This window comes from Tachyglossus aculeatus, chromosome 2, assembly GCF_015852505.1.
Source record: "Tachyglossus aculeatus isolate mTacAcu1 chromosome 2, mTacAcu1.pri, whole genome shotgun sequence".
NCBI lineage: Eukaryota > Metazoa > Chordata > Mammalia > Monotremata > Tachyglossidae > Tachyglossus > Tachyglossus aculeatus.
This window is the reverse complement of record NC_052067.1, coordinates 68,221,452-68,249,201: the sequence shown is the minus strand read 5'-3', so window position 1 is coordinate 68,249,201 and position 27,750 is coordinate 68,221,452. Positions and strand designations below refer to the sequence as shown.

The window sequence follows — 27,750 nt, the reverse complement described above, 5'->3', positions numbered from 1 at the left end:
TCACAGAAGGAGAGTTCGTTACTTTAAAATCAGACTCCTTCATTATGGGTTTTTCCCTGACTTCAGTCCTGTTAACAGTTATATGTGTTTTGATTGGGTGGATGTTGAAAAGCAGCAAGAAAAGCAACCAAGAGCCTAAAGTCAAATCAGAATCTCATCCATGGGTGGATGAAGACTTAAAAGATAGCACTGATCTTCACCAAGAGGAAGAAGGTAAAGTCTGCTAATATATCCTATTTAGCTTTAGCATAATTTTTTTATGATTGTTGGCTCCTTTGGGATGTTTCAGTAAGAAATGTATTTTAGTCAAGTTTCATAAAATAGCTGAAGCCAGGAGTGCTCACTCCCTAAGTGAGTGAATGTAGATTGACAAGGAAGGAGACCCAGAACTGAGCCTTCAGGACCACTCACAATTAAGGGATGGAAAAAAGAAAAAAAGAACAGTGAAAAAGACTTGAGCAGGATCACCCAGAAAGGTAGGAGAAATGTGAGAGGGCTGTATCAGAAAAAACAAGGCTAGGTAGTGTTTCTAAGAGAAGGGGGTGGTCCACTGTGTTAAAGGCACCCAAAAAGTTGGGGATAATTAGGATGGAAAAGAGTCACTTATTTTTGGCAAAAAGGAACTCATTGGTGACCTAGAGAGGAGTGGTCTCAGTGGAGTGAAGGGGGTGAAAACATGATTGTATCAATCAATTGTATTTATTCTGTGCTTACTGTGTACAGTACAATATAACAGAGTTGGTAGTGATGTTCCCTGCCCAAAATGAGCTTACAGTCTAGAGGGAGAGACAGACATTAATATAAAAAAATAAATTATGGATATATACATAAGTGCTGTGGGGCTGGGGGGATGAATAGAGGGAGCAAATCAGGGTGATGCAGAAGGGAGTAGGAAAAAAGGAAATGAGAGCTCAGGGAAGGGCTTTTGGGGAGAAGTGCCTTCAATAAGACTTTGAAGGTGGGGAGAGTAATTTCCTGTTTTATATGAAGAGGGAGGGCACCCTGGGCCAGAAGCAGTATGTGGGCGAGAGGTCAGTGACAAGATAAATGAGATTAAGATACAGAATGTAGGTTGGCACCAGAGGAGCAAAGTGTGTGGGCTGGGTTGTAGTAGAAGAGCAGTGAGGTGAGGTAGGAGTGGGCAAAGTGATTGACTTCTTTCAAGCCAGGGGTAAAGAGTTTCTGTTTTTTGTGGAGGTGGATGGGCAACCACTGGAGGTTCTTGAAGGGTGGGGAGAGATGGACTGAACATTTTTGTAAAAAAATGATCTGGGCAGCAGAGAGAAGTACTGACTGGAATGGGGAGAGGCAGAGAGGTGCTTGGATTAACATGGTTGCAGTTGGGATAGAGAGGAAAGGGAGGATTTTAGTGATGATGTGAAGGTTGAACCAACAAGATTTAGTGACACATTGAATACATGTGTTGAATGAGAGAGATGAGTCAAGGATAAAGCCAAGGTTATGGGCTTCGAGACAGGAAGGATGGTGGTGCCGTCTATAGTGATGGGAAAAACAGTCAGGGACAAGGTTTGGGTGGTAAGTGAAGGAGTTCTGTTTCGGACATGTTAAATTTGAGGTTCGTCAGTCAGTCGTATTTATTGAGTGCTCACTGTGCAGAGCACATAGTAAGCTTTTGGGGTAGTTCAACAAGAGACACATTCCCTGCCCACAATGAGCTTGCAGTCTAGTGGGGGAGACAGACATCAATATACATAAATAAATTACAAATATGTACATAAGTGCTATGGGGCTGGGAGTGGGGATGAATAAGGGGAGCAAGTCAGGGTGACACAGAAAGGAATGAGAATAGAGGAAAGGAGGGTTTCATCAGGGAAGTTCTCTCAGAGGAGATGGCTTTGAAGGTGGGAGAGGTGTTGATGGGACATCTATGTTGCCAACTTGTACCTCCCAAGCGCTTAGTACAGTGCTCTGCACACAGTAAGTGCTCAATAAATACGATTGATTGATTGATGGATTGATCTATGTAGAGACATCTGGAAGGCAAGAGGAAATGTGAGACTGCAGAGAGGGAGAGAGATCAGGGCTGGAGATATAGAATTGGAAATTATCTGTGTAGAGATGGTAGTTGAAACTGTAGGAGAGAATGAGTTCTCCACAGCAGAGGCTGCATATGGGGAATAGAAGGGAACCCAGAACTGAACCTTGAGGAACTCCCACAGTTAGAGGGTGGGAGGCAGAAGAGGAATCTGCAAAAGAGATTGAGAAGGAGTGGCCAGAGAGATAGGAGAAGAACAAGGAGAGGACAGTGTCAGCAAAGCCGAGGTGGCATAAACTTTCCAGGAGAAGGGGGTGAGTGATGGATGTAATTTGCATGTAAACAGTGTGAGAACATTATTGCAGAATCTCTTCAAATGTGAAGAACAACTATATTCAGATTTCCCTGAAGTGTTGTCCTTTTATTTATTAAGCACTTACTGTGTGCCAGGCACTGTACTAAGAGCTGGGGTGGATAGAAGGTAATCAGCTTGGACACAGTCCCTGTTCTATATGGGGTTTACAGTTTGACTCTCCATTTTACAGATAAGGTAAATGAGGCACAGAGAAATTAAGTGACTTGCCCAAGGTCACATAGCAGACAAGTGGCAAAACAGGATTTAAAACCCAGAACCTCTGACTTCTGGGCTGATGCTCCTTCCACTAGAGCACCCTGCTTCCTTCTGTTCAAGTCTCAGATATTTTGGTTCCATTATTTACCAGAACTGTATGACATTTTATATGAAACTCCTGTTGTGCCCACCCCCAATCCCAATCTTGCTTTTGGAGGTTTACAGAATACTGCTTCTAAGTGGGGACAGTCAACTCTTGATTGTAGTAGTATTTCTGAAGCACTTACTGTGTGCAGAGCACTGTACTAAGTGCTGGAAGTGAATACACAGGTGAGAATTAGAGGTAGCCCCTGTCCCTGTGGGGGCTCTGTAAGCTAGTTGTGAGCAGGGAATGTGTCTGTTTATTGTTGTATTCATTCAGTCGTATTTATTGAGCACTTACTTTGTGCAGAGTGCTGTACTAAGCGCTTGGGAAGTACAAGTAGGCAACATATAGAGATGGTCCCTACCCAACAACGGGCTCACCGTCTGTACTAAGTGCCCTGTACTGTGTTCCGCACACAGTGAGCTCTAAATATGATTGAATGAATGAATCCGCAATCAGTCAGTGGTATTTATTCAGTGCTTACTGGGTGCAGAGCACAGCTCAGAGGAAAGAGGGAGTCAGAGGTCGTGGGTTCTAATCCCGGCTCTGCCACTTGTCAGCTGTGTGACTTCCCAATATGCTTTAGAATTCCCATCCTTAACTTTTCTTTCCTAATGGAGCTTGAGAAAGGTTCATCTAACCTTATAAAGAGCAGGAATGACCAGGGCATCATGGGGGAGAGCCTGGCCAATGGCTGAGGAAATGGTATTTGGTTTGATTCAGAATATGACTGGGAAAAGTGGAATTGGAAATTTGCAGGTCATCAGAGCACGGGCTTGGGAGCCAGAGAGCATGGGTTCAAATCCCGACTCCGCCACTTGTCAGCTGTGTGACTTTGGGCAAGCCACTTAACTTCTCTGTGCCTCAGTTACCTCATCTGTAAAATGGGGCTTAAGACTGTGAGCCCCATGTGGGACAATCTGATCACCTTGTATCCTCCCCAGAGCCTAGAACAGTGCTTTGCATATAGTAAGTGCTTAACAAATGCCATCATTATTATTATTACAATATAGTAAGTACACAAAATCCATTGCCATAAGGCATTTACAATATTGGAGGGGGAGACAAACAATAAAATCTACCCTACTCCCAAATCCTTAGTCTAGCACATTGCACTGAGGAGACACTCAAATACCATGCCTAATCATACTACTATTTCTAGTAATGATGAACAGAAATTAACAGACCATCCTCAATTTATATGGGATTGTCTCTCTGTTGCTGAATTGTACTTTCTAAGTGCTCAGTACAGTGCTCTGTACACAGTAAGCACTCAATAAATGATTGAATGAATGAATGAATGAATATATCCACCAAACTTTTTCCCAGAACTCTTAATTTTTCCAACTTTAGCTCAAGGTCTCTTTTCCCTGACTCCCTCTTCCTTCTACACCATTTAATGCACTTGGATCTGTTCCCTCTGGACACCTGATAGTCACCTCACCCTCAGCTCCACAATATTTACGTGCATATCTGCAATTTACTTATATTATTGTCCTTCTCCCTCCCTAAACTGTAAGCTTGTGGTGGGCAGGGAATGTGTCTACTAACTCTGTTGTATTGTACTCAGAGAAGCAGCGTGGCTTACTGGAAAGAACATGGGCTTTGGAGTCAGAAGGCATGGGTTCAAATCCTGGCTCTGCCAATTGTCAGCTGTGTGACCTTGGGCAAGTCACTTAACTTCTCTGTGCCACAGTTACCTCATCTGTAAAATGGGGATTAAGACTGTGAGCCCCCCGTGGGACAACCTGATCACCTTGTAATCTCCCCAGCACTTAAGCACTAAATAAATGCCATTATTATTATTATTACTCTCCCAAGTGTTTAGTGCTTTGCACACTTCAAGTACTCAGATGCCACTGATTGACTGATCATTTCAATCCTAATGAGCTGTGAAATGGCAGCCTACATAGGTGTACTACAATAATAATAATAATAATGGTATTTATTAAGCACTTATTATATGCAAAGCACTGTTCTAAGCGCTGGGGAGGATACAAGATGATCAGGTTGTCCCACTTGGGGTTCACAGTCTTAATCCCCATTTTACAGAAGAGGTAACTGAGGCACAGAGAAGTGAAGTGGCTTGCCCAAGGTCACACAGCTGACAAGTGGCTGAGCTGGATTCGAACCCATGACCTCTGACTCCCAAGCCCGCTCTCTAAGCTGTAGTTGAGAAAGCTGGGGTATTTTTCATAGTATTTTTAAGCACTTACTATGTTCCAGGCAGTGTATTAAGCACTAAGATAGATACAAACTAATTAGGTTGGTCTCAATTCATGTCCCACGTAGGGCTCACAGTTTTAATCCCCATTTTACAGATGAGGTAACTGAAGCACAGAGACGTGAAGTGGCTCGCCCAAGGTCACAGCGAGGACAAGTGGCGGAGCCGGGATTAGAACCCAGGCCCATGCACTACCCACTTGGCTATGCTGCTCTCCTAAATCAGGTAATGCCTGATCTAGATTAGTATAGGGAATGTTCTCACTCTACAGACAGTAAAGACTGTCATGGACACAACTCAACAACTCTTTTAGACTGTGAGCCCACTCTTTTAGACTGTGAGCCCACTGTTGGGTAGGGACTGTCTCTATATGTTACCAATTTGTACTTCCCAAGCGCTTAGTACAGTGCTCTGCACATAGTAAGTGCTCAATAAATACGATTGATTGATTGATTGTATAAAAATCAAAGTGACTACTACAGCGTTGGCAATTCCCGGCACAGTCTTGGAATGAGCTCTCTAGTGCTGTTTCTTTTGCAGCCTGTCCTTAGGCCCAGAGCAGTGGAGGCGGGTCAGCGGCACAAAGCGGAAAGTTTCATCTCATGGTCAGTAAAGGGCCCTATTCTTGAATTATCCAAGTATGAAAAGAATGTACAAATAAAGATATGCTTTGTAATTTCAAATGCATCAGTCAACCCGTGGAATTTTTTGAGCACCTACTGCGTCTAGACGGACATGGAGCACAATCATCCAGAATGAGCAGCCCTTTTTGAGCAGAAGCTTTGTAGAGAAGCAGCGTGGCTCAGTGGAAAGAGCACGGGGTTGGGAGTCAGAGGCCATGGGTTCTAATCCCGGCTCTGCCGCTTGTCAGCTGTGTGACTTTGGGCAAATCACTTCGCTTCTCTGTGCCTCAGTTACCTCACCTGTAAAATGGGGATTAAGACTGTGAGCCCCACGTGGGACAACCTGATTACCTTGTATCTACCCCAGTGTTTAGAACAGTGCTTGGCACATGGTAAACGCTTAGCAAATGCCATTATTTATTTATTATTATTTATTATTCATGCCATTATTATTATTATTAAGAGATTGTTTGTTAGACAAGGAGGGAAAAGTGAGAAGAGCTGCAAGCAGTGAATTTATCAGCACAACCAAGGGACGGCCTTTGGGTGCTCACAATGTGACTGGAACTGTTTGATCGTATTTATTGCTTACTGTGTTCAGAGCACTGTCTACTCGCTTAGGAGAGTATGATATAGCATCATCATCATCATCATCAATCGTATTTATTGAGCGCTTACTATGTGCAGAGCACTGTACTAAGTGCTTGGGAAGTACAAATTGGCAACATATAGAGACAGTCCCTACCCAACAGTGGGCTCACAGTCTAATAGGGGGAGACAGACATGACAGACTCATTCATTCAATCATATTTTTGAACTTTTACTGTGTGCAGAGCACCGTACTAACTTCTTGAAAAGTACAATTCAGCAATAAAAAGAGATGATCCCTGACCACTACGGGGTTACAGCCTAGAAAATAATGGTGTTTGTTAAGTGCTTACTATGTGCCAAGCACTGTTCTTTTAAACTGTGAGCCCACTGTTGGGTAGGGACTGTCTCTATATGTTGCCAATTTGTACTTCCCAAGCGCTTAGTACAGTGCTCTGCACATAGTAAGCGCTCAATAAATACGATTGATGGTGATGATGATGATGTTCTAAGCGCTGGGTAGATACAAGGTAATCAGATTGTCCCACGTGGGGCTCACAGTCTTAATCCCCATTTTACAGATGAGGTAACTGAGGCACAGAGAAATTAAAGAACACCCAAAGTCACACAGCTGACATGTGGCAGAGCCGGGATTAGAGCCCACGACCTCTGACTCCCAAGCCTGTGCTCTTTCCACTAAGCCACGCTGCTTCTCAAATATTCCCTTCCCACAGTGAGTTTATAGTCTAGAGAACTGTCGGTCTTTTGAGGCACAAATGCATTTATAGGTGAATTTCAATAGTGTCAGCTAGGAGTATGAAGGACAGATATCCACTTGCAGGTATATTCACTCCCCCATCTCCCCAAACATTCATTCATTCATTCAATCGTATTTATTGAGCGCTTACTGTGTGCAGAGCACTATACTAGGCTTACGAGGAGCAGCGTGGCTTAGTGGAAAGAACTCGGTCTAGGGAGTCAGTGGTCATGGGTTCTAATCCCTGGCTCCACCACTTGTCAGCTGTGTGACTTAGGGCAAGTCACTTAACTTCTCTGGGCTTCAATTACCTCATCTGTGAAATGGGGATTAAGACTGTGAGCCAAGGGGGGAACAACCTGATTGCCTCATATCTACCCCAGCTCTTAGAACAGTGCTTGGCACATAGTAAGCACTTAACAAATGCCATCATCATCATTATTATTATTACATAAGTGGGGAAACTGGTAGTGAATCCCTGTTTACAGATGAGGAAACAGGCACAGAGAAGTTAAGTGACTTGTCCAAGGTCACACAGAAAGAACTATAAAGATAATTACATGAAATAGACCCTGCTGTGTTGCTGAGGGAAGGCGGAGAAAAACAAGTTACAAAGAAATGAGGTGACATCCTGGAGATCACAGTAAATCAGTGAAGAAAGCCTGAATTGTACAGGCAGCCTTTTACTTGGTTTATTCTCATATTGTTCATAAAAATTGAATGCTAAGAGCAAGAAAAAAGCAGTGGATAGTAAGTGCACTTTGGGAACCCGCAAATCATGCAAGCAGAAACTGTGATTCTTGACTCCATTCTTATGTTTACATTGTCCTTCTGTTTTGAATTGCTAATTCCCTGTTCAAGTAACTTATTGATTGCTGGGAGCACTTATTTATTTAACAATTAATTTCTATTCTTTTTAGTTGCTGGGTTTATGTATAGAATTTGGATGCTGCAAAGGGATATGTGCTCTCTGCTTACTTTGGAGGCCATTTTCTACTTCTTTCCCACATGCTCCAGTAGAACTCCTCAGTGATCTGTTTTCAGTCAGAAGGAAACAAACAATAGTTCTTTCCAGGCACATAAACCTAAAATAGTCCTGCTAATAGCAAATTACCAGAGTTCCTAGGTCCAGGAACCAATGCTGTTGCCAGAAATAGTTTGTCAATCAACAAGTACAGCCCAATAAATACAGTTATAGAAGGAAGTTAAGAGATACAGGTTCCTTGAACAGTTTCAGTTTATGTGAAATATTTCTAATGTTAATCTCAAATTTACTAATGACCTACAACAACTGAAGGGCATATCGGATCAGTAATGTGATTATGTCAGGATACAGTAATATGTATAAGTCCAATTTCTGGCCAATTTGTCATTGCAAACTGTTCTTTGCAATGGACCTCTAGGCTCCTACCATCTGGTTCGATAAAGAATATTCAGTAGAGACCAAGGATTGACATGTAGTTGGTTGAGGAATCATTTCTTGACCTTTTCCATTGATTATCAGAGTCCTTGAAGCAAAGTGTTGTTTATGCTTCTTTATAATAGCATTGCTAACTATTTTAAACAAGGTCATAGTACTGATCTTTCAAAAATAGTTGTGGGGGCAAGTCTGTCCATTGTCCACTTTCTCCTGTCCTGACTAGAATATGGACAAAAGCGACGGAGACCCCTCTACATCACTCTGCCCCTAGTTGTCCCTCCCTAAGTCTGCAGGAAAGATTTTAGCCCAAATGGAGCCATCATAGAATGAGAAGAGGGGGAGGGAAGCAGGGAAAGAGAGAAAGAGGGAGAAAGGATGGGCATTTCCTAGCAAGGAACATGTTATGAATTCTGATTTAACATATTTTAAAAAAATTGTTTGGCCACTCCTAGTTGGGGAGAAGGAGACTGAAACATTTCTCATCTGGTAAATTATTTTCCAATCTTTTCTATGGTGTCCAAATTGTTATTAGATTAATCAAACTGAATCATTTGCCGTTAGGTGTGATGATTCCGATTTGTCCTAACTGAGAGGTTGTTTTTGTTTGTTTTAAACTAACCACAGTCTGGGTGGCTCTAGCAAAAAGAAGCATGGCTTAGTGGGAAAAGTAAAGGCAGAGAATCAAGAGACCTGGATCTAAATCCTAGCTTTGCCACTGGCCTGCTCTGTGAACTCGGGCAAGTCACTTAACCACTCTGTGCTTTAATTTCCTCATTAATAAGGTGAGGATAGTACCTGGTCACTTGACCTCACCCCCAGCCTATTGGCATGAGTCCAATATGGAACAAGGACTATGATCTGATTCTTAATTACCCCAGCTCTTAGCACTCTGCTCCACATGAGCTACTTGCTTAATATCATAGTTGTTAATATATATCACCCTGTATTAATTATGAGCATAACTCCCAAATCTATTGTGCTCACTCTGACTTTTCTCCTCTGCAATCTTAAAATCTCCTTCTTCTCCCACAATATCTTTACATGGATGTTTCATCATCACTTCAAGCTCAATATATCCAAAACCGAATTCCTCATCTTCTCTCCCAAATCCACTCCTCCACTTAACTTTCCTGTGGCAGTAAATAATTTCACCATCTTTAACTCCTCTCTCTCTCTCAACACCTATATTCAATCTGCACCAAATTCTGTTGGTTCTTCATCCACAACACCTCAGAAATCCACTCCTCTCCATCCCAGTGACCACCATGCTGATCCAGGAATTTGATCCTCACTTGGCTACTGCATCAGCCTCCTCAGTGGCTTCCCTGCAAATAGTCTCCCCCATCTCTGGTCCATACTCCACCCTGCTGCCCAGATCCTTTTGATAAAACTTTGTTGTACACTCATCTCCCCACTCTTCAAAGGCCTCTAATGGTTGTCCATTCCTCCTCTACATCAAGCAGAAGCTTCTGAGTGTTGGATTTAAATCTTCCACCTTTTTCCCACCTACTTATCCATTTTCTTCTTCCCATCCATCCCAGCTCTCCAGTCAATCTATTCGCTATGCTTTGTTCTCTTCTCTACCCATCACAGCTTCCTGATTCTTCTATCTTTTCTGTCTGTTAGACCCCACTCTCCCTATCTTCAAAGCCCCTCTGGATTGCATCTCCTTCAGAAGGTTTTTCTTCTCATCTCCCCCATTTATATCCCCTAACTACCCTTCAGCGCCTCCATCCATCTAAACACTTATGTCCCCACAACCCCCATAGGGCTTATTTATATTCTATTATTCTCTCCTGTGTGTAATTTTATCTAAGTGATTGCCCCTCTCCTCATATATTGAAAACCACCCTTAAGGGCCAGGATCACACATACTAATTCTTTTGTCACACCCAAGCATTTAGTGCAGTGCTCTTCACACAGATGGTCAATAAATGCTATTGATTGGTTGATGGATTAAAGACTCAAATTTTGCTTCTTCTGAACTTAAGGACCTTCTTTCAATGTAAGTTTTTCCTGCTACTTCCTCCTCAACTCTTCTTTTCTACCACTGGTCTTCCTCTACATCTCAGTCACTGACTAAAAGCCCATTGTTGGGTAGGGACCATCTCTATATATTGCCGATTTGTACTTCCCAAGCGCTTAGTGCAGTGCTCTGCATGCAGTAAGCGCTCAATAAATATGATTGGATGAATGAATGCATGAAATTGCTTCATTTCAAAAAATCATTCATTTTCATTTCATTTGAACTAATGGGAAGCATACTCCACTTCTTTGCTCACCCGGTAGTCATCAAAGCCTAGGATCGATATGCTCGTTCAGGATTCTTTTACAAATAGCAGAAAAATCTTTAATGCTTTACTTAGGAGCAGAATGTTGATTCTTGACTCCATTCTTATGTTTACATTGTCCTTCTGTTTTGAATTGCTAATTCCCTGTTCAAGTAACTTATTGATTGCTGGGAGCACTTATTTATTTAACAATTAATTTCTATTTTTTTAGTTGCTGGGTTTATTTATAGAATTTAGATGCTGTAAAGGGATATGTGCTCTGTGCTTACTTTGGAGGCCATTTTCTACTTCTTTCCCACATGCTTTCAAAATATTGGAATATTTGACTTGATCTTAATAGAGCCTTCAATTAAAGCCTATCTTCTACGTGGCAGGGTCAGCCTTTGGTGGTTCCTTGGCCAAATATTTAAGATGGGTTCTGGGAACCATGCTATTGATATGGCTCTCTGCAGGTGATTCCTGGAGACTGAGAAACAGAATTCACACCTCAAGATTTACACAATGAGCCAGATTTCAATTGCAAGAGACAACAGGACACAGGGCTAAAGGAAAAGAGGGGTGGGTCCTCTGACTCTCTAGTCATAGAGTTACTCAAATATCCACATTTCAAACACACATTTATATGCACAACATAAAGGAACTGAACGTCTCTTTTCTGAGCTACATTAATCCATTTGCAAATGCTCCAGAATAGCTCTGAACAGTAATGAAGCAGAAAGCCAAACAAATTCCTCTGGGCTATAGTTGCTTACAGATTGCTAAAGACCTCACTTAGTTAGCCCCACATTTTACAAAAAAAAAAATTAGAATCCCTGGGAGGAATGAAAAATAACAAAATTGATGAAAATAATAAACGTGGTTTGTGAAACTTACTACGTGCCAAACACTGTACAAAGCACTGGGATAGGTGTAAAATAATCAGGCCCCATGTGGAGCTCACAGTCTAAACAGGAGGGAGAACAGGTACTGAATCCCCATTTTGCAGATGAGGGAACTGAGGCAGGGAGAGAAGTTAAGTGACTTGCCCAAGGTAACACAATAAGTACCTGGCAGAGCTGGGATTAGAACACAGATCCTCTGAATGCCAGGCCCATATTCTTTCCAGAAGGCCATGCTGCACAAAATAGCAACTATTACTTATATTACTAGCAAAATAATTGCCTGTCGTGTGACCTTGGGCCAATCATTTAACTTCTCTGTACCTCAGTTTCTCCTCCTTCCTACTTAGACTGTAAGTCCCATGTGGGACAGGGATTGTGTCCAGCGTGATTAACTTGTATCTACCCCAGTGCTTAGAACCGTGCTTGACACATACTAAATGCTTAACAAGTACTGCCATCATCATCATCATAAACTCAGTTGTCATGATCCTTGATTTATGCTTCTGAAATTGCATTTGGCTGGGCTATTTTTCCCACTTGAATGAACATTCTAGGGAAGTTTATTGGATCAGTTGGAGGCCACTGAGTCTTTCTGGTGTCCTTCCTTGAAGTAAAGAGCACATCATTCTTTTTATCTCCAAAAGTCCTTGGTGTGAGGAGAAGTGCTCCCTTTGGTTACACAACAGGTTGGCAAATTTGCTCTACAAAACGTTAAGGATGCTTAATCCTTTGAGATGATCCTATTATGGGTCACTTTATAGAATTGCCTGACCGGGTCACTCCAAACTTTAAATTACTAAATTGCCAGACTTTCCAAGCAGGGGCAGTGCCAGGGAAGAGGGAGACAGGACTTTGAGCTGAAAGTCTCCAGCCCCCGGGACGGTATTCAGCACAAACTGGTGTAAGACAGAGTCAGAAGCATGCAGCTACCTACCAATTAATTCCCAGATAATTGAAAATGGGACACGTCTGGATTGTGTTTGACAGTGGGGGGTGAGGAGCAGACTGAGGGGGTTGACACTAGGGATGGATCTGTATTGTGTCATACGACTGGGAGAAGGGGAGGCCATGTGAGACCAAAATTCAACCCCTTCCCCTCTGGATTCCTGCAAGTGATAGGAAGCCTAGACAACTTCAACTTCCTAAGCCAACAGCATAATTGTCATGCAAATCACATTGCTGTCACAGCATTCTCCCTTTTAATTATTCTGCCTGCCCTATTTTTTCTCCTCTGCACTTCTTGTTTTGCTGGTTTCTAGGTCAGGTATTCAGAGCACTGTCAAAGCCTCATCCCAATCATTACCCTTTGAATTTTTGCACCCTCAACATTTATACACAGATGTACATTTTTTTTGGATTTTCAATTACTTATTCAGCTATGCCCATTCTGACAATTGTACTAGTTCCTGTTAGGTCCTTGGGCCTCCTCCTGCTCTGAATATTTGTAAATATCTTTTCCATCTCCCTCTTTTGATTGTAAGCTCCTCAAAGGCAGGGAACTTATTACCTGCTTTTGTTGTATGCTTTATGGTATTTGTTAAGCCCTTACTATGTGCCAGGAACTGGACAAAGCACTGGGGTAGATGCCAGGTTGGACACAGTTCCTGTCCCAAACTGGGCTTACAGTTTTAATCCCTACTTTACAGATAAGGTAACTGAGGCACAGAGAAGTTAAGGGATTTGCCCAAGGTCACACAGCAGACAAGTGACAGAGCCACTTGTATTTAGCCAAGCACTTAGTAGTAATAATAGGGATTGTCTCTATCTGTTGCCGAATTGTACTTTCCAAGTGCTTAGTACAGTGCTCTGCATACAGTAAGTGCTCAATAAATATGATTGAATGAATGAATAATAACTGTGGTATTTGTTAAGCACTTACTCTGTGCCAGGCACAGAACTAAGCGCTGGGGCTAGGAGTCATCTCTGTGTCTATTCATAAATTTGAAATGAGTGGTTGTATTGGATCAGCCGTGTCAATCAATGGTATTTACTGAGCACTTACTGCATGCAGAGCACTGAGCTAAGTGCTTGGGAGAGTTGGAGACACAATCCCTGCCCACAAGGAGTTTATGCTCTAGAGGAGGAGACAAACATTAAAATAAATTATGGATGCATACAGAAGTGCTTTGGTGCTGAGGGTGGGATGAATATCAAGTGCTTAAAGGGTACAGATCCAAGTAAATAAGCGATGCAGAAGGGAGTAGGATAAATGTGGGATTACTTAGGGAAGGCCTCTCGGAAGAGATGTTAATTAAGTAGGGCTTTGAAGGTTGGGAGAGTGGTGGTCTGAAGTATATTAAGGGGGAGGGAAGGCCCGAGGGACACAGGCAAGCGGTTGGTAACAAGAAAAGTGAAATATGTGAGGTCGAAGAACAGTGAGTTGGTTAGTGTTAGAGTAGCGAAGTATGCAGACTGGGTTATAATAGGAAATCAACCAGGTTAGGTAAGAGCAGGAGAGCTGATTGAGCCCACCAATAATAATTATAGTATTTGTTAAATGCTATGTGCCAAACACTGTTCTAAGCACTGGGGTAGATACAAAGTAAACCAGTTGTCCCACATGGGACTCGAATTCTTAATCCCCATTTTACAGATGAGGTAACTGAGGCACAGAGAAGTTAAGTGACTTGTTCAAAGTCACACAGCCGACAAGTCACACAGCCGGCAAGTGGCGGAGCCGGGATTAGAACCCACGACCTCTGACTCCCAAGCCCACGCTCTTTCCACTAAGCCACGCTGCTTTTTAATTCCTCTAATTCAGAGATCACCTCCAAACACAAATCAGTCCACTTTTCTCGGGAAACCACGGGTCACCCTGTGGCGGGCTATGGCCTGACACGCTCGGTTGCTGAACTGGAAGCAACAGCCATAACTCTGGTGCCAGGGGCAGGGCTCTTGTGAGGCTCGCTCTTGGGATGCAGTTGAGATCACAGAAGCCTCTGGAATCAGGGCTGCTACTCTCCAGTTGTTCCTGACCCACTAAAACCCCCACTCAAGAAACCTTTCATGGCCCTTGTAGGCTCCTTCAGTCCCACAGTTCCTTCCCCCTCCCTATCAAGCAGTGTGGCCTAGTGGATAGAGCAGAGGCCTGGGATTTAATTCTATTTTTTCTGACGACTTGACACCTATCCACATGTTTTGTTTTGTTGTCTGTCCCTCCCTTCTAGACTGTGAGCCCGCTGTTGGGTAGAGACCGTCTCTATATGTTGCCAACTTATACTTCCCAAGCGCTTAGTACAGTGCTCTGCACACAGTAAGCGCTCAATAAATACGACTGAATGAATGCACATAGTACAGTGCTCTGCACACAGTAAGCGCTCAATAAATACGACTGAATGAATGAATGAATGGGAGTCAGAAGGACCTGGGTATTAATCCCGACTCTGACGCTTGTCTGCTGTGTGACTGTGGGCAAGTCACTTCCTTCTCTGTGCTTCAGTTCCCTCATCTGTAAAATGGGGATGAAGACTGTGAGCCCCATGTGCAACAGGGACTGTGTCCAACCTGATTAGCTTGTATCTACCCCAGCACTTAAAAAAGTACTTGGAATACAGTAAGTGCTTAACAAATACTGACATATTATTATTATTATTATCACAGTTTCCCTTAGCTATGGTAGGTGAGTGAGTCGAATTAATAGTAGTAGTAGTAGTAGTGGTGAGTAGAAGGAGTTGAAGAAAGTGAATTACTGGAGGGTGGGAAAATGGAGGGTAGTGCTGGGGTGAGTAGATATCTTGGAAATGGCTTGGTCTTAGGCTGGACTAAGTTATTACTTACAGTGTCTACTGTTGGGTAGGGACTGTCTCTATATGTTGCCAACTTGTACTTCCCAAGCGCTTAGTACAGTGCTCTGCACACAGTAAGCACTCAATAAAACGATTGATTGATTGATTGATTGATTGACTGTCAATTTAGGGCCTTGCATGCCTCCCACCATGCTTACTGCAAATAGAAAATGCTTTAGGTTTTCCAGGAGACAGATTCCACCCTGCCAACCTCCCTTTCACAGGGCTCTGTTCTGGGGTGAGACGCTTCCCCTCTCACCCCTCCTTCCTGTCAGGCCCTGCCAGAGCCAAGCCTGCCTTCCCAACATCTGCAAGTTGATCCTGACTTAAGGAAATCAGGACCACAGGTATATTCACTCAGTTCTGCCATAACACGTATGCTCGTTTTGGGCAGGGATTGTGTCCGCTGATTCTGTTGTACTGTACTCTCCAGGTCCTCAGTACAGTGCTCTCTGCGCGTAGTCAGTGCTCAATAAATGTCACTGATTGATCACATTGATTTTCAATATGTATTTTAGACAGAATAATAATGATGGTATTTGTTAAGCACTTACTATGTGCCCAGCACTGTTCTAAGAGCTGGAGTAGATACAAGGTAATCAAGTTGTTCCATGTGGGGCTCACAGTCTTAATCCGCATTTTATAGATGAGGTAACTGATTCACAGAGAAGTGAAGTGGCTTGCCCAAGGTTACACAGCAGACAAGTGGTGGAGCCAGGATTAGAACCCACAACCTCCGACTCCTAGGCCTGCACTCTTGCCACTAGGCCATGCTGCTTCTCTATGATTTGGCAATCAGGGGATGTTTTCTGGAAACAGGAACCTATTTGAGCTTGGCGTGCTCTGGTAAAGAAATCAGTCATATTTATCAAACATTGTGTGCAGAGCATGATACTAACAATTTGGGAGAGTAATAATAATAATAATAATGTTGGTATTTGTTAAGCACTTACTATGTGCAAAGCACTGTTCTAAGCGCTGAGTACAATATAAGACTTGGTAGATACAGTCTCTGCCCACAACCAGCTTACAGTCTACAGAGAGAGAGACAGATATTAACATAAATAAATTACAGATATGTGCAGAAGTGCTTTGGGGCTGAGTGATCAGTAAATAAAGGGTGCAAGGGAGATGCAGAAGGAAGTGGGAGTAAGGAAATTAGGTCCTGGTAGTGGAAGGCCTTTTGGAGGAGTTGTGGTTTTAATAAAGCTATGTGCTGTGTGCATGTTTAATACACAAATTTTCCCTAACGTGAAGCTTTTGCAAAGTACAAGCCCTGACAGCATAGGATTGTTGGATGAAATGATTTGCAGCTGGGAATGCTGTGTCTATTTACCCAATAGATAAGTCGCAAAAGTTTCCAAATTGCTACATAGATGTTAGAAATTAGCAACTTGGAGGTGATAGGCTCTCATATCCACTCCCCCAACATGTTTGTTTCATCTTACAATTTGATTTCCCAACTTAAAGATTCTGTGCCAGAACAGCTAGTTTCTGAGCTGAAAGGAGTGTAGTAAAATTCCATTTTAGTAGAACAAGTCGGAATGAAAGCATTTTGTTTAGTGATGACTTTTTTAGAGCTACAGAGGCACCCTCACTCTCTCTCTAGCCGTCCCTGATCCCACTCTTACTTCATTGTAAAACAGCAGATAAAACACAAGCTGGAAATCAAACCATTCAAACTTCAGCATACTGATGGTAGTGGTTCCTTCGACTCCAGTTTCTGGGCCTCGTCCCCCTCTCCATCCCCCCCATCTTACCTCCTTCCCTTCCCCACAGCACCTGTATATATGTATATATGTTTGTACATATTTATTACTCTATTTATTTATTTATTTATTTTACTTGTACATATCTATTCTATTTATTTTATTTTGTTAGTATGTTTGGTTTTGTTCTCTGTCTCCCCCTTTTAGACTGTGAGCCCACTGTTGGGTAGGGACTGTCTCTATATGTTGCCAATTTGTACTTCCCAAGCACTTAGTACAGTGCTCTGCACATAGTAAGCGCTCAATAAATACAATTGATGATGATGATGGCCAGGGAGATCGAAGCAGTGTAGAGGGATGGCAGAAGCCCATGGCAAAAATGGATTTTTTCTCTACTTTTAATAACTCAGAATTCTGTAATTGACTGTATTTCTCCTCAGTGATCAAAGTGGACTTTTCATGCCAAACTACTAGAGAGTAAACACTTAATACTACCATTTTTATGTGATTAGCTCTGAATAATTCAATCAGACATGGGTCCCAGCTAAGCATGTGCCACAGAGAACAATAATATTGCTGATGGACCTAATGATTCATAAGTCCCACTCCGGATGTTTCGTTCAATAGCTGCAGGAAAGTCAATACTAACTAGTGTTTCAGTGTTCTATGAAAAGCAGCATAGGATAGTGATTAGAGCATGGGCCTAGGAATCAGAAAGTCATGGGTTCTAATCCCAGCCCACCAGTTGTCTGCTGTGTGACCTTGGGTGTAAGTCACTTTACATCCCTGTTCCTGTTACCTGATCTGTAAAATGGGGCTTGAATCTGTGAGCCCCACGTGGGACAGGGACTGTGTCCAACCCGATTTGCTTGTATCCATCCCAGGGAGGGAAGGAAGGAAGGAAGGGAGGAAGGGAGGAAGGAAGGAAGGAAGGAAGGAAGGAAGGAAGGAAGGAAGGAAGGAAGGAAGGAAGGAAGGAAGGGAGGGAGGGAGGGAGGGAGGAAGGAAGGAAGGAAGGAAGGAAGGAAAGAAGGAAGGAAGGAAGGAAGGAAGGAAGGAAGGAAGGAAGGAAGGAAGGAAGGGAGGGAAGGGAGGGAGGAAGGAAGGAAGGAGAGGAAGGAAGGAAGGAGAGGAAGGAAGGAAGGGAGAAAGGAAGGAAGGAGAGAAAGGAGAGAAGAAAAAGGAGAGAGCGAGTTACAGGCCAGATATGGTGTTCATTGCTGTGGTTTCTTTGCAGATTCTGATGAATGGCAAGAATCAGATGACAACCTTGAACATGTCCCATTATCCTGGAAACGCTATCCTGAGAGTGAAATGATTCAGAGGTCAAAAGAATTTTACGAACTTCTTCAGAAGAGGCGGTCGGTCAGGTTTATAAGTAATGAGCCAGTTCCCAGAGAGGTTATTGACAATGTCATCAAAACTGCAGGTATTGTATTATGCACCTGGATTTCTTGAGCATGTCAGCCGAATGATTGATGTGATATTGCAGAGGGGGTGGTGGGTAGACCCAGTTAGTGATGTACATAATACTATACCATATGTAGTGTGGCTCAGTGGAAAAGAGCCCGGGCTTTGGAGTCAGAGGTCATGGGTTCAAATCCCGGCTCTGCCAATTGTTAGCTGTCTGACTTTGGACAAGTCACTTCACTTCTCTGGGCCTCAGTTACCTCATCTGTAAAATGGGGATTAAGACTGTAAACCCCCCATGGGACAACCTGATCACCTTGTAACCTCCCCAGCACTGAGAACAGTGCTCTGCACATAGTAAGTGCTTAATAAATGTCATTATTATTATTATTATTATTATATGCTGGGTTGTTCATGGTAAACTCTACCTGCAAGTTTATTCATCCAGGATTAGCTGACTATTCAAAGGAAAGAAGTGGAGGGGCCTGGTGGATACAGCACGACCTGGGACTCAGAGGATCTGAGTTCTAATCCCAGATCTGTCTCTTGTCTTTGTGACCTTGTGACAGTTGTGACGTCTCTGTGCCTCAGCTACCCCATCTGTAAAGTGGGGATTAATGACAATAATAATAATAATAATAATGGCATTTGTTAAGCACTTACTATGTGCAAAGCACTGTTCTAAGCACTGGGGGGGATAAAAGGTGATCATGTTGACCCACATGGGCTCACAGTCTTAATCCCCATTTTACAGATGAGGTAACTGAGGCTCAGAGAAGTGAAGTGACTTGCTCAAGATCACACAGCAGACATGTGGGGGAGCCAGGATTAGAACCCATGACCTGTGACTCCCAAGCCCGGGCTCTTTCCACTGAGCCACGCTGCTTCTCATAAGACTGAGAGTCCCCATGTGGGAGAGGAATTGTGTCCAACCTGATTAGCTTGTATCTACCCCAGCGCTTAATACAGTGCCTGGCACAAAGTAAGTGCTTAAACAAGTACCACACACAAAAAAAATCCAACACTTTCCATTTGTAACATGTCAATGGTGGCTAGAAAATGTAAGGTTTTCAATCATTATAGAAACAAATGCAGTTGAACTAACCTGTCTTTGGTAAATTGAAAATACGTTAGGACGTGAGCTTTCATTAAATGAATACAAGATGATTTAGCCTTTGTTAAATGTGCTGGAGAATCCCAGTCTATTCAGCCTTTGCCCTAATTGCAGAAAGATGGGAAGTTGGGTTGGCTTGCTACCCTCTCTATCCCATCAGCCATAGTTCTACATTGCTCAGAAACCAAGTTCACCCAGGATTTATGGTAATCAATCAATCAGTCAATGGTATTTACTGAGCACGTGCTACATGCAGAACACTTTAAGTGCTTTTGTAACAATGCAACAAAATTAGACAACACATTCCCTGCCCATAATGAGCTTATAGTCTCCTCTGAAGCTAGTGCTTACTTCTTAAGTGCTTACTATTTGCCAAACACTGTACTAAGTGCTGGAGTAGATATAAGGTAATCAGGTCAAAAACAGTCTCTGTCCCACATGGAGCTCACAGTCTACATAGGAGGGAGAACTGGTATTGAATCCTCATTTTACAAATGATGAAACTGAGGCACAGAAAAGTGACTTGCCCTGGATCATATAGCAGGCAAGTGACCATGCCAGGATTAGAACCCAGGTCCTCTGATTCCCAGGTCTGTGCTCTTCTCACTAGGCTATGCTGGTACAGTCTCTCACTTTTCAGAGCACTGAAGTTTCCCTAGTGTCTTTTACGATTAGTGCTTACATAATTGTAATGAAGGTGCTGCAACTCAAACGGTGATGTCATTTTATATTAGTAGGAACTTTTAAATATGTATCATGATATATCACTACAAGTTTATGTCAAAAGCAGCCTACTGATGTAGTAGTGAAGAGACAGAAATGTTTACAAATCTAAATTGGGGATTTTATTTTTGCTTTCATAACTAAATCTTATGAAATGCCATTTCAGAGGTGCCGGGGATAAGCCCTGTCACAAGTTAAATACGGGTTACAATTTGATCATATTAAAGACCATAGATCCGGCCTTGAAGGTGTTAACTCAGTGCTTTGGAATGGAAAAATAAAGACTAAATTGTGGAGTGGGATTAGGGGAGAAGGGGAGAAGGAAAGAGGGAATGGTTGCGGAGAAAAACAGAAAAATTCATTGCATAAAAAATGAGAGAGAAAAAATTCCTGCTATGAAAACCTAGTTAACAACATCCAAAAAGTAAGAGGGACCACTCTTTGCTAAAAGGGGTTTTTGCCGTATTTAGGGGATTAGAGTTTGCAGACTTTCCCTAGAGTAGCCGTATGGCCTAATAGAAAGAGCATAGGCCTGGGAATCAGAGTCCCAAAGTCACAACTTCACCATGCCTCAGTTTCTTCATCTTTAAAAGGGGGATTTGATACCTGTTCCTCCTCCTTAGACTGTGAGCCCCATGTGGGACAGACGCCTGATTATCGTATATCTACCCCAGTGCTTAGTACAGTGCCTGACAGTAAGATCTTAACAAATACCGCTATTAATTATTTTATGTTAGAAAGATGTGTATGAGTACCTCAAGTTTTCCCTCACACTAAGAGTTCTGGTGGGCTAGGAGCTCACAGGACAAAAGGTTCAGATATGTCACTGTAAGCAAAGCTAGGGAAGCGTGAGCCTTCTCTAACATTTCAAGTGATTGGTTTAAAGGAACTGCCCCAAGTGGAGCACACACGGAGCCTTGGACATTTGTGGCTGTGCAGGATCCAGATATAAAGCACCAGATTCGAGAGATTATTGAAGAGGAAGAGGAAGTGAACTACAGGAAGAGAATGGGAGATCGTTGGGTTGCTGATCTGAAGAAATTTAAGTACGAAAATCAGTCAAAGGACACCTTGAAATCAGTAACATTAGATTCCTATAATAAGCTGACTAATCAATGGTATTTACTGAGCACTTATCATGTACAGAGCATTTTACTAAGTACTTGGGAGAGTAAAATAGAGGAGGTAGGTATGATCCCTGCCTTCAAGGAGCTTATAATCTAGTGGGAGAGCCAGACATTACATTAAATTACAGTCATTGGGGAAGCAAAGCGTCTACTGAATGATGTGCATATAAGTGCTGTGGGGGTGGGATGAGTATCAAAATGCTTAAGGAATGCAGACTTCAGTACAAAAATGATGCAGAAAGGAGGGAGAATAAGATGGAGAGATGAGTCAGGGAAGGTTTCCTGGAGGAGATATAAATTTAGTAGGGCTTTGAAAATGGGTAGAGTTCTGATCTGGCAAATATCAAGAGGGAAGAGTTCTAGGCAGTAGGGAAGATACGAGCAAGATGTCAACTGTGAGACAAGATGAAAACACAGTAAAATTGACTGGTGTTAGAGGAATGAAATGTTTGAGCTGGGGTGTAAAGAAAGGGGAGTGTGGATAGGAATAGGAAAAATGCTATTGGGCCTTCAAGAGCCCTGGGATTTGGGGATGTTGGGCTGGAATTTGTAATGCTGAAAATGGTGACCATCCAGTTCTTGTCAGGATGCCTGGTCACATTGACCGCTAAAAGCAAAATTTCCTTGGTTTCATTTTATAAACAATAATTTAAAGTCAATTTCCCCCAAGAATTTCAGGTGATTTAGCCAAAGGCAGAATGTTGGCGTAGTTGGTCAAGGAAACTCCTGAGTCCTGCCTCTAGTCCATTGTGTAACTGAGAAATTTATTTCCCTTTCTTTTCATCTAGAAAACACACTTTGTTTTGAGGGTGTAATTACTGTTTCTTATGTGATGAGATTTTCAGACAGCGGCACCGTTCCAAGACAATGTGTAATGATTAGTGATGTTTTGTTAATGTTTACAGATGGGCTAATACTGTACCCAGCATGGAGATCAGAAGGTCTCTGCCCGTTAACAGCTGGAAGCTACAAGGGAAGATTAGGATGGATCAGAGAGGGAAACAGCCTGCATTCCTTAGGGAATTCTCACGGATTGCTTGGGTGATGGGAGTTATCGTGCTGGGGATCAGATAGCTTGTTCCCTTAGTGAAGCTGGGGAAAGGAAGACAAGGAAAGGAAAGCCTTATTGAAGCCTCCAAGAGGCCTTCCCCGACTAAGCCCTCATTTCCTCTTGTCCCATTCCTTTCTGGGAGAAGAGGAAATGAGGACCTAGTCAAGGAAGTCCTCTTGCACTTTTTATGACATTTATTAGCAGTGTGCCTCAGTGGAAAGAGCATGGGCTTGGGAGTCAGAGGTCATGGGTTCAAATCCCGGCTCCACCGCTTGTCAGCTGTGTGACTTTGGGCAAGTCACTTCACTGGGCCTCAGTTACCTCGTCTGTAAAATGGGGATTAAGATTGTGAGCCCCACATGGGACAACCTGATCACTTTGTATCCTCCCCAGAGCTTAGAACAGTGCTTTGCACATAGTAAGCGCTTAACAAATACCATAATAATAATTATTATTATTATTAAGTCCTTACTCTGTGCTAGTAAACTGCAGTAAGTGCTGGGATAGACACAAGCTAATCAGGTTAGACACAGTTCCCAGCCCACATGGGGCTCACAAGTGTTATCCCCATTTTATAGGTGAGGTAATGGTAGCACAGGGAAGTGAAGTAATTTACCCAAGGTCACAAAGCAGACAAGTATCATCAGGATTAGAACCTAGGTCCTTCTGACTCCAAGGCCCGTTTTTTGTTCACTAAACCATACTGCTTCTTTAACCCTAACTTCTCGATCTTGGTTTTTCACCCTTTATTCATCCCTCCCTCAGCTCCATGGCTCTTATGTACATATCCATAATTTATTTACATTAATGTCTGTATCCCCTTCTAGAATATAAACTTGTTGTGGGCGGGGGACATGTCTATCAACTCTATTATACTGTACTCTCCCAAGCACTTAGTACAGTACTCTGTACATAGTAAGTACTCCAGTATGATTGATTAATTGACTGGGGGAGTTGTGTGGGTTGTGATTATTTCTTCTGGCCCCAGAAAAAAATTGCTGATTTCACAGATCTTTTACAATGCTATCAATAATTTTAATCAAGCATCTGTACTAGATGTTCTCTAATTAATTCATTCAATTGTACTTGAGCGCTTACTGTGTGCAGAACACTGTACTAAGCCCTTGGGAAGTACGAGTCAGCAACATGTAGAGACGGTCCCTACCCAACAATGGGCTCACAGTCTAGAAGTGGGGGGACAGACAACAAAACTATAAACTGTATTAGAGTGTACTGAATTGCAAGAATCAAATCAGGTTATTGTAAAGCATGTTGGAATCTAATGTGAAGTAAAAATGCACCATTTGAGCTTTTAATCCCCAAAGAAGGGTGGTTGTACACTGTCTGTAGACTGCATGGTGAGCCTTTGTACCTTGAACTCACCTATCTCACCACCAACCCCTCACTCTTGATCTGCCTCTAACCTTAAACTCCCTCCCCATTCACATCTGACAAAGCATTACTCTTCCCACCTCAAACACTTATTAAAATAACATCTCCTCCAAGTGGCTTTCCCTAAGCCCTCATTTTCCCTACTCCCTCTCCCTTCTTCATCACCCTTGCACTTGGGTTTGCACCCTTTATTCTATCCCTCTAGACTGTAAACTTATTATGAGCAGGGAATATGTCTACTAATTCTGTTGCATTTTACTCTCCCAAGTGCTTAGTACAGCGCTTTGCACATAGTAAGCACTCAATAAATTGGATTGATTTATTGACCCCACCCTCGACCCACAGCACTTATGTACGTATCCATAATTTATTTATATTAATGTCTGTCTTCCCCTCTAGTCATTCATCTTTATTGAGCACTTACTGTGTGCAGAGCACTGTACTAAGCACTTGGGTGAGTACAATATTAAAAGAAAATAGACACATTCCCTGCCCAGGGCAGGGAACAGATCTACAACTCTGTTATACTCTCCCAGACACTTCATACAATGTTCTGCATACAATAAGCACTCAAATATAATTGATTGTACCAAAATAATTATTTTCACTGTTTTTTGGCTAAAGCACTGTTGATGAATAGGGAATATTCCCCCTGATACTACAGGCTTGTTGGGCTGGATGTACTGTGTTATTGGAAGAAACTGCCTTGGCACATGCACACATATATGGTGTCAGAGTGAGTGAGTAGTACAGAGCAGGTTTTCCTTGATGAAAGGTTTTGTAAGAACATAAAGCCTTTTATCATAGAATGGGGCATTATAATTTTTCTATGATTTGTTAATCTCTTACTATTTTCCAGGCAATGTACTAAGCACTGGGATAGATACAAGATAATTAGGTGGGACACAGTTTTAATCCCCATTTTACAGATAAGAGAACTGAGGCACAGAAAGGTAAGTGACTTGCCTAAGGTCACACAGCAGACAAAAAGCAGAGCCAAAATTAGAATCTCAATCTTCTGACTCCCAAGCCCATTCTCTATTCATGAGGCCCCGTTAGGCTATTAATCCTATGTGTGACAGGAATGGTGTTTTGTAACTACCCCAACACTTAGCACAGTATGTGATACCTAGTAAGCACTTAACACATACCACAATAATTATTTTAGTGATCTGAATCCAAGACAAGCAGCAGGAAGCATCAGAATGAATTATCCAGCAATAAGAACTAACTTGATTTTATTTCCTTTTTGGAGTTTCTTTACATACTAATTTTATGTGTTTGAAAATAATAAGTAGTAATAATAGTTGAAGATTAGTTGAGGAAAGTATAACCCCACCCCCAGTATTATAACTACCATTCAGTTAGTGGGAAGTAGCATGGCCTAGTGGATAAAATGCGAGCTTAGGAGTCAGAGGACCTGGGTTCTAATTCTGCTCCAACACTTGTCTGCTGTTTGATTGGCAAGTCACTTAACTTCTCCACCTCAGTTACCGCATCTGTAAAATGGGGATTAAGAGTCCCATGTGGGACATGGAAATGTCATGTGGGACATGGAAGTGTACAACCTGATGAGCATTTATTTACCCCAGCACTTAGTACAGTGCCTGGTACATAGTAAGTGCTTAACAAATACCTCAAATAATTAGGTGAATCAAAAGAACTGTAATTATGAATGCACCACATTTGCTTTCAAAAATAGTAGGAACTTACAATTCAAGGAGAGAAGTGCTTATAAAATGAAAGCTAGGCAACTCTGAGGATTTTTTTTTCCTCCATGTTTTGCACATAAGGGGGATTTTTATAACTTAATGCTACTGTTCAAGCAGTTGCCCAAGTGAGAAAAGGTGTAGGAGAAATATCACTAAAAAATCTCTCTTTTGCAGAACCAACTGGATCAAAGAATACCTGGACACGGCCCCTTTTCTGATCCTCATTTTCAAGCAGGTGCATGGCTTTACTTCAAAAGGCAAAAAAAAGACTCATTACTACAATGAGATTAGTGTTTCCATTGCCTGTGGCATTCTCCTTGCTGCCCTTCAGGTATGTTACAAGCCACAACCCAACAAAGAAAGGGAGATTTGATATGTTACAGGCCCCTCAAGCTTTTGCTCAGAAATTTCATCTGCACTTTAGTCCCTCGGGGAGACTTGGGAGTTTATTCACCTATTTTAAAATTTTCATTCTTCATCTTACCAAAATGAAGCGTAGGCAAAATTATTTGCAGGAAAATGATTTCTCTGACTTTTTTGACCAAGCAAAACACAAGAATTCTTGCCACAAATTGTTCTTCCCCTTGAGATTTCCAGGCTGTTTTTTCGATTCTCAAATAGGCCTCAGAGTTTCATTGAGCTAACTGGAAACGCTGCTGCTTTCTGAATAGTGCACCTGATGAACTTGAGAATTTGAATGGCCAGAGGTTTCTTTTGCAGCTATCTAAGCAGGCTAAAAGATTAGCTAGCTACAGTTATGTCCCTGGAACCAATATGTTACTTTATGTAGGACTTTGTTTACACTGAGTGCATCAGTAGCTGTGAAAATGCCTGGGTTACAAAGGGTGGGAAGTCTGAAGTGGACTTTGCCCTACTTTTGTCTAATCAGAAAGCTAGTTTCAGGCATCATTTACTTTTTTTTTAAATGTATTTGTTCATTCATTCATTCAATCAATTGTATTTACTGAGCACTTGTTAGGCAGAAGTCTGAAATAGATCAATCAATTACTAGCATTTATTGAGCACTTATTCTATGCAGACCACTGAACTAAGCACTTGGGAGAGAACAATATTTGCCTATCCCTATTCTTTAGTGTTGGGAGCAGCTAAAAGGATAGAGGCCCAGGGTGTGTTCTGGCAACCTCTTGGCTCTAGACTTCCAAGAGAATCAGAGGGAGAAAGCAGAACATACTCGATTCTACATAATTATGAGCAGGGAGGATCTTGGATGTGAATAAGCAGCTCTAGGAGAATTCCAGAAAAGTTATTTAGCCATTCAATTAGCCAATCATGTTTATTGAGCACTTACTACGTGCAGAACACCAAACCAAGGACTTGGAAGAGTACAACTCAACAGTGCAACAGATATATTCCATGCCCACAAGGAAAGTTTCTTGGTCATTCAATCAATCATATTTAATAATCATTCAATCAGTCATATTCGATAAGAGCACAGCTTTTATTGTGTGCACAGCACTGTACTAAGCTCTTGGGAGAACACAACAATATAACAGACACATTCCCTGCCCACAGCGAGTTTAATAATTATAATAGTTGTGGTATTTGATAAGCGCTTACTATATGCCAGGCACTGTACTATGCACTGGGGTTGATACAAGCAAATTGGCTTGGACACAGCCCTGTCCCATGTGGGTCTTAGAGTCTCAATCCCCATTTCACAGTTGAGATAACTGAGGCCCAGAGAAGTGAAATGACTTGCCCCAAGTCACACAGCAGATATGTGGCAGAGCTGGGATTAGGGCCCATTACCTTCTGAATCCCAGGCCCCGGGTCTATCCACTAGGCCATGCTGCTGTCTTACATTTACAGTCTAGAGGGCCATTCTAAAGTACAGCTTCTCTTCTTCTAGAATGCAGGCCTGGTGACCGTCACTACCACCCCACTGAACTGCGGTCCTAGACTGAGGGCACTGCTGCGACGCCCCCTCAATGAGAAGCTCCTCATGCTCCTCCCCGTGGGCTATCCCAGCAAAGAGGCCACCGTGCCCGATTTAACCCGCAAACCCCTGACTGAGATAATGGTCACTGTGTAGGGTGGACCACTGCCCCAAAGATGCTACTCCAAGATGCTCCTCCCTACTCATCACATATCCTTCCCTCCCCACTGAATTTCTTTCCTCCTTTGCACTCCAGCTACTCCTTCAAGAGAGTCTGGTCTGCCTTCACCTGGATGACACCTCAATGGCAATTAAACTACTGCAAATAATCTCA

General features: G+C 42.4%; 1 protein-coding gene across 1 annotated transcript; it reads left to right on the top strand.

Moving 5' to 3' along the window:
• On the top strand, positions 1-27,750 carry IYD (iodotyrosine deiodinase). Its single transcript, XM_038766925.1, has 5 exons — positions 1-213; positions 18,228-18,419; positions 21,124-21,283; positions 25,694-25,850; positions 27,390-27,750. Exons 1-5 carry the CDS (start codon positions 45-47, stop codon positions 27,570-27,572), a joined length of 861 nt encoding a protein of 286 aa, XP_038622853.1. The 5' UTR covers positions 1-44; the 3' UTR covers positions 27,573-27,750.

Coding starts and splice junctions, on each gene's coding strand:
- IYD (XM_038766925.1), top strand. CDS start 45: ATGGGTTTTTCCCTGACTTCAGTCCTGTTAACAGTTATATGTGTTTTG. Junction 214..18,227: donor TCTTCACCAAGAGGAAGAAG/GTAAAGTCTGCT, acceptor GTTTCTTTGCAG/ATTCTGATGAATGGCAAGAA. Junction 21,284..25,693: donor GCTGATCTGAAGAAATTTAA/GTACGAAAATCA, acceptor TCTCTTTTGCAG/AACCAACTGGATCAAAGAAT.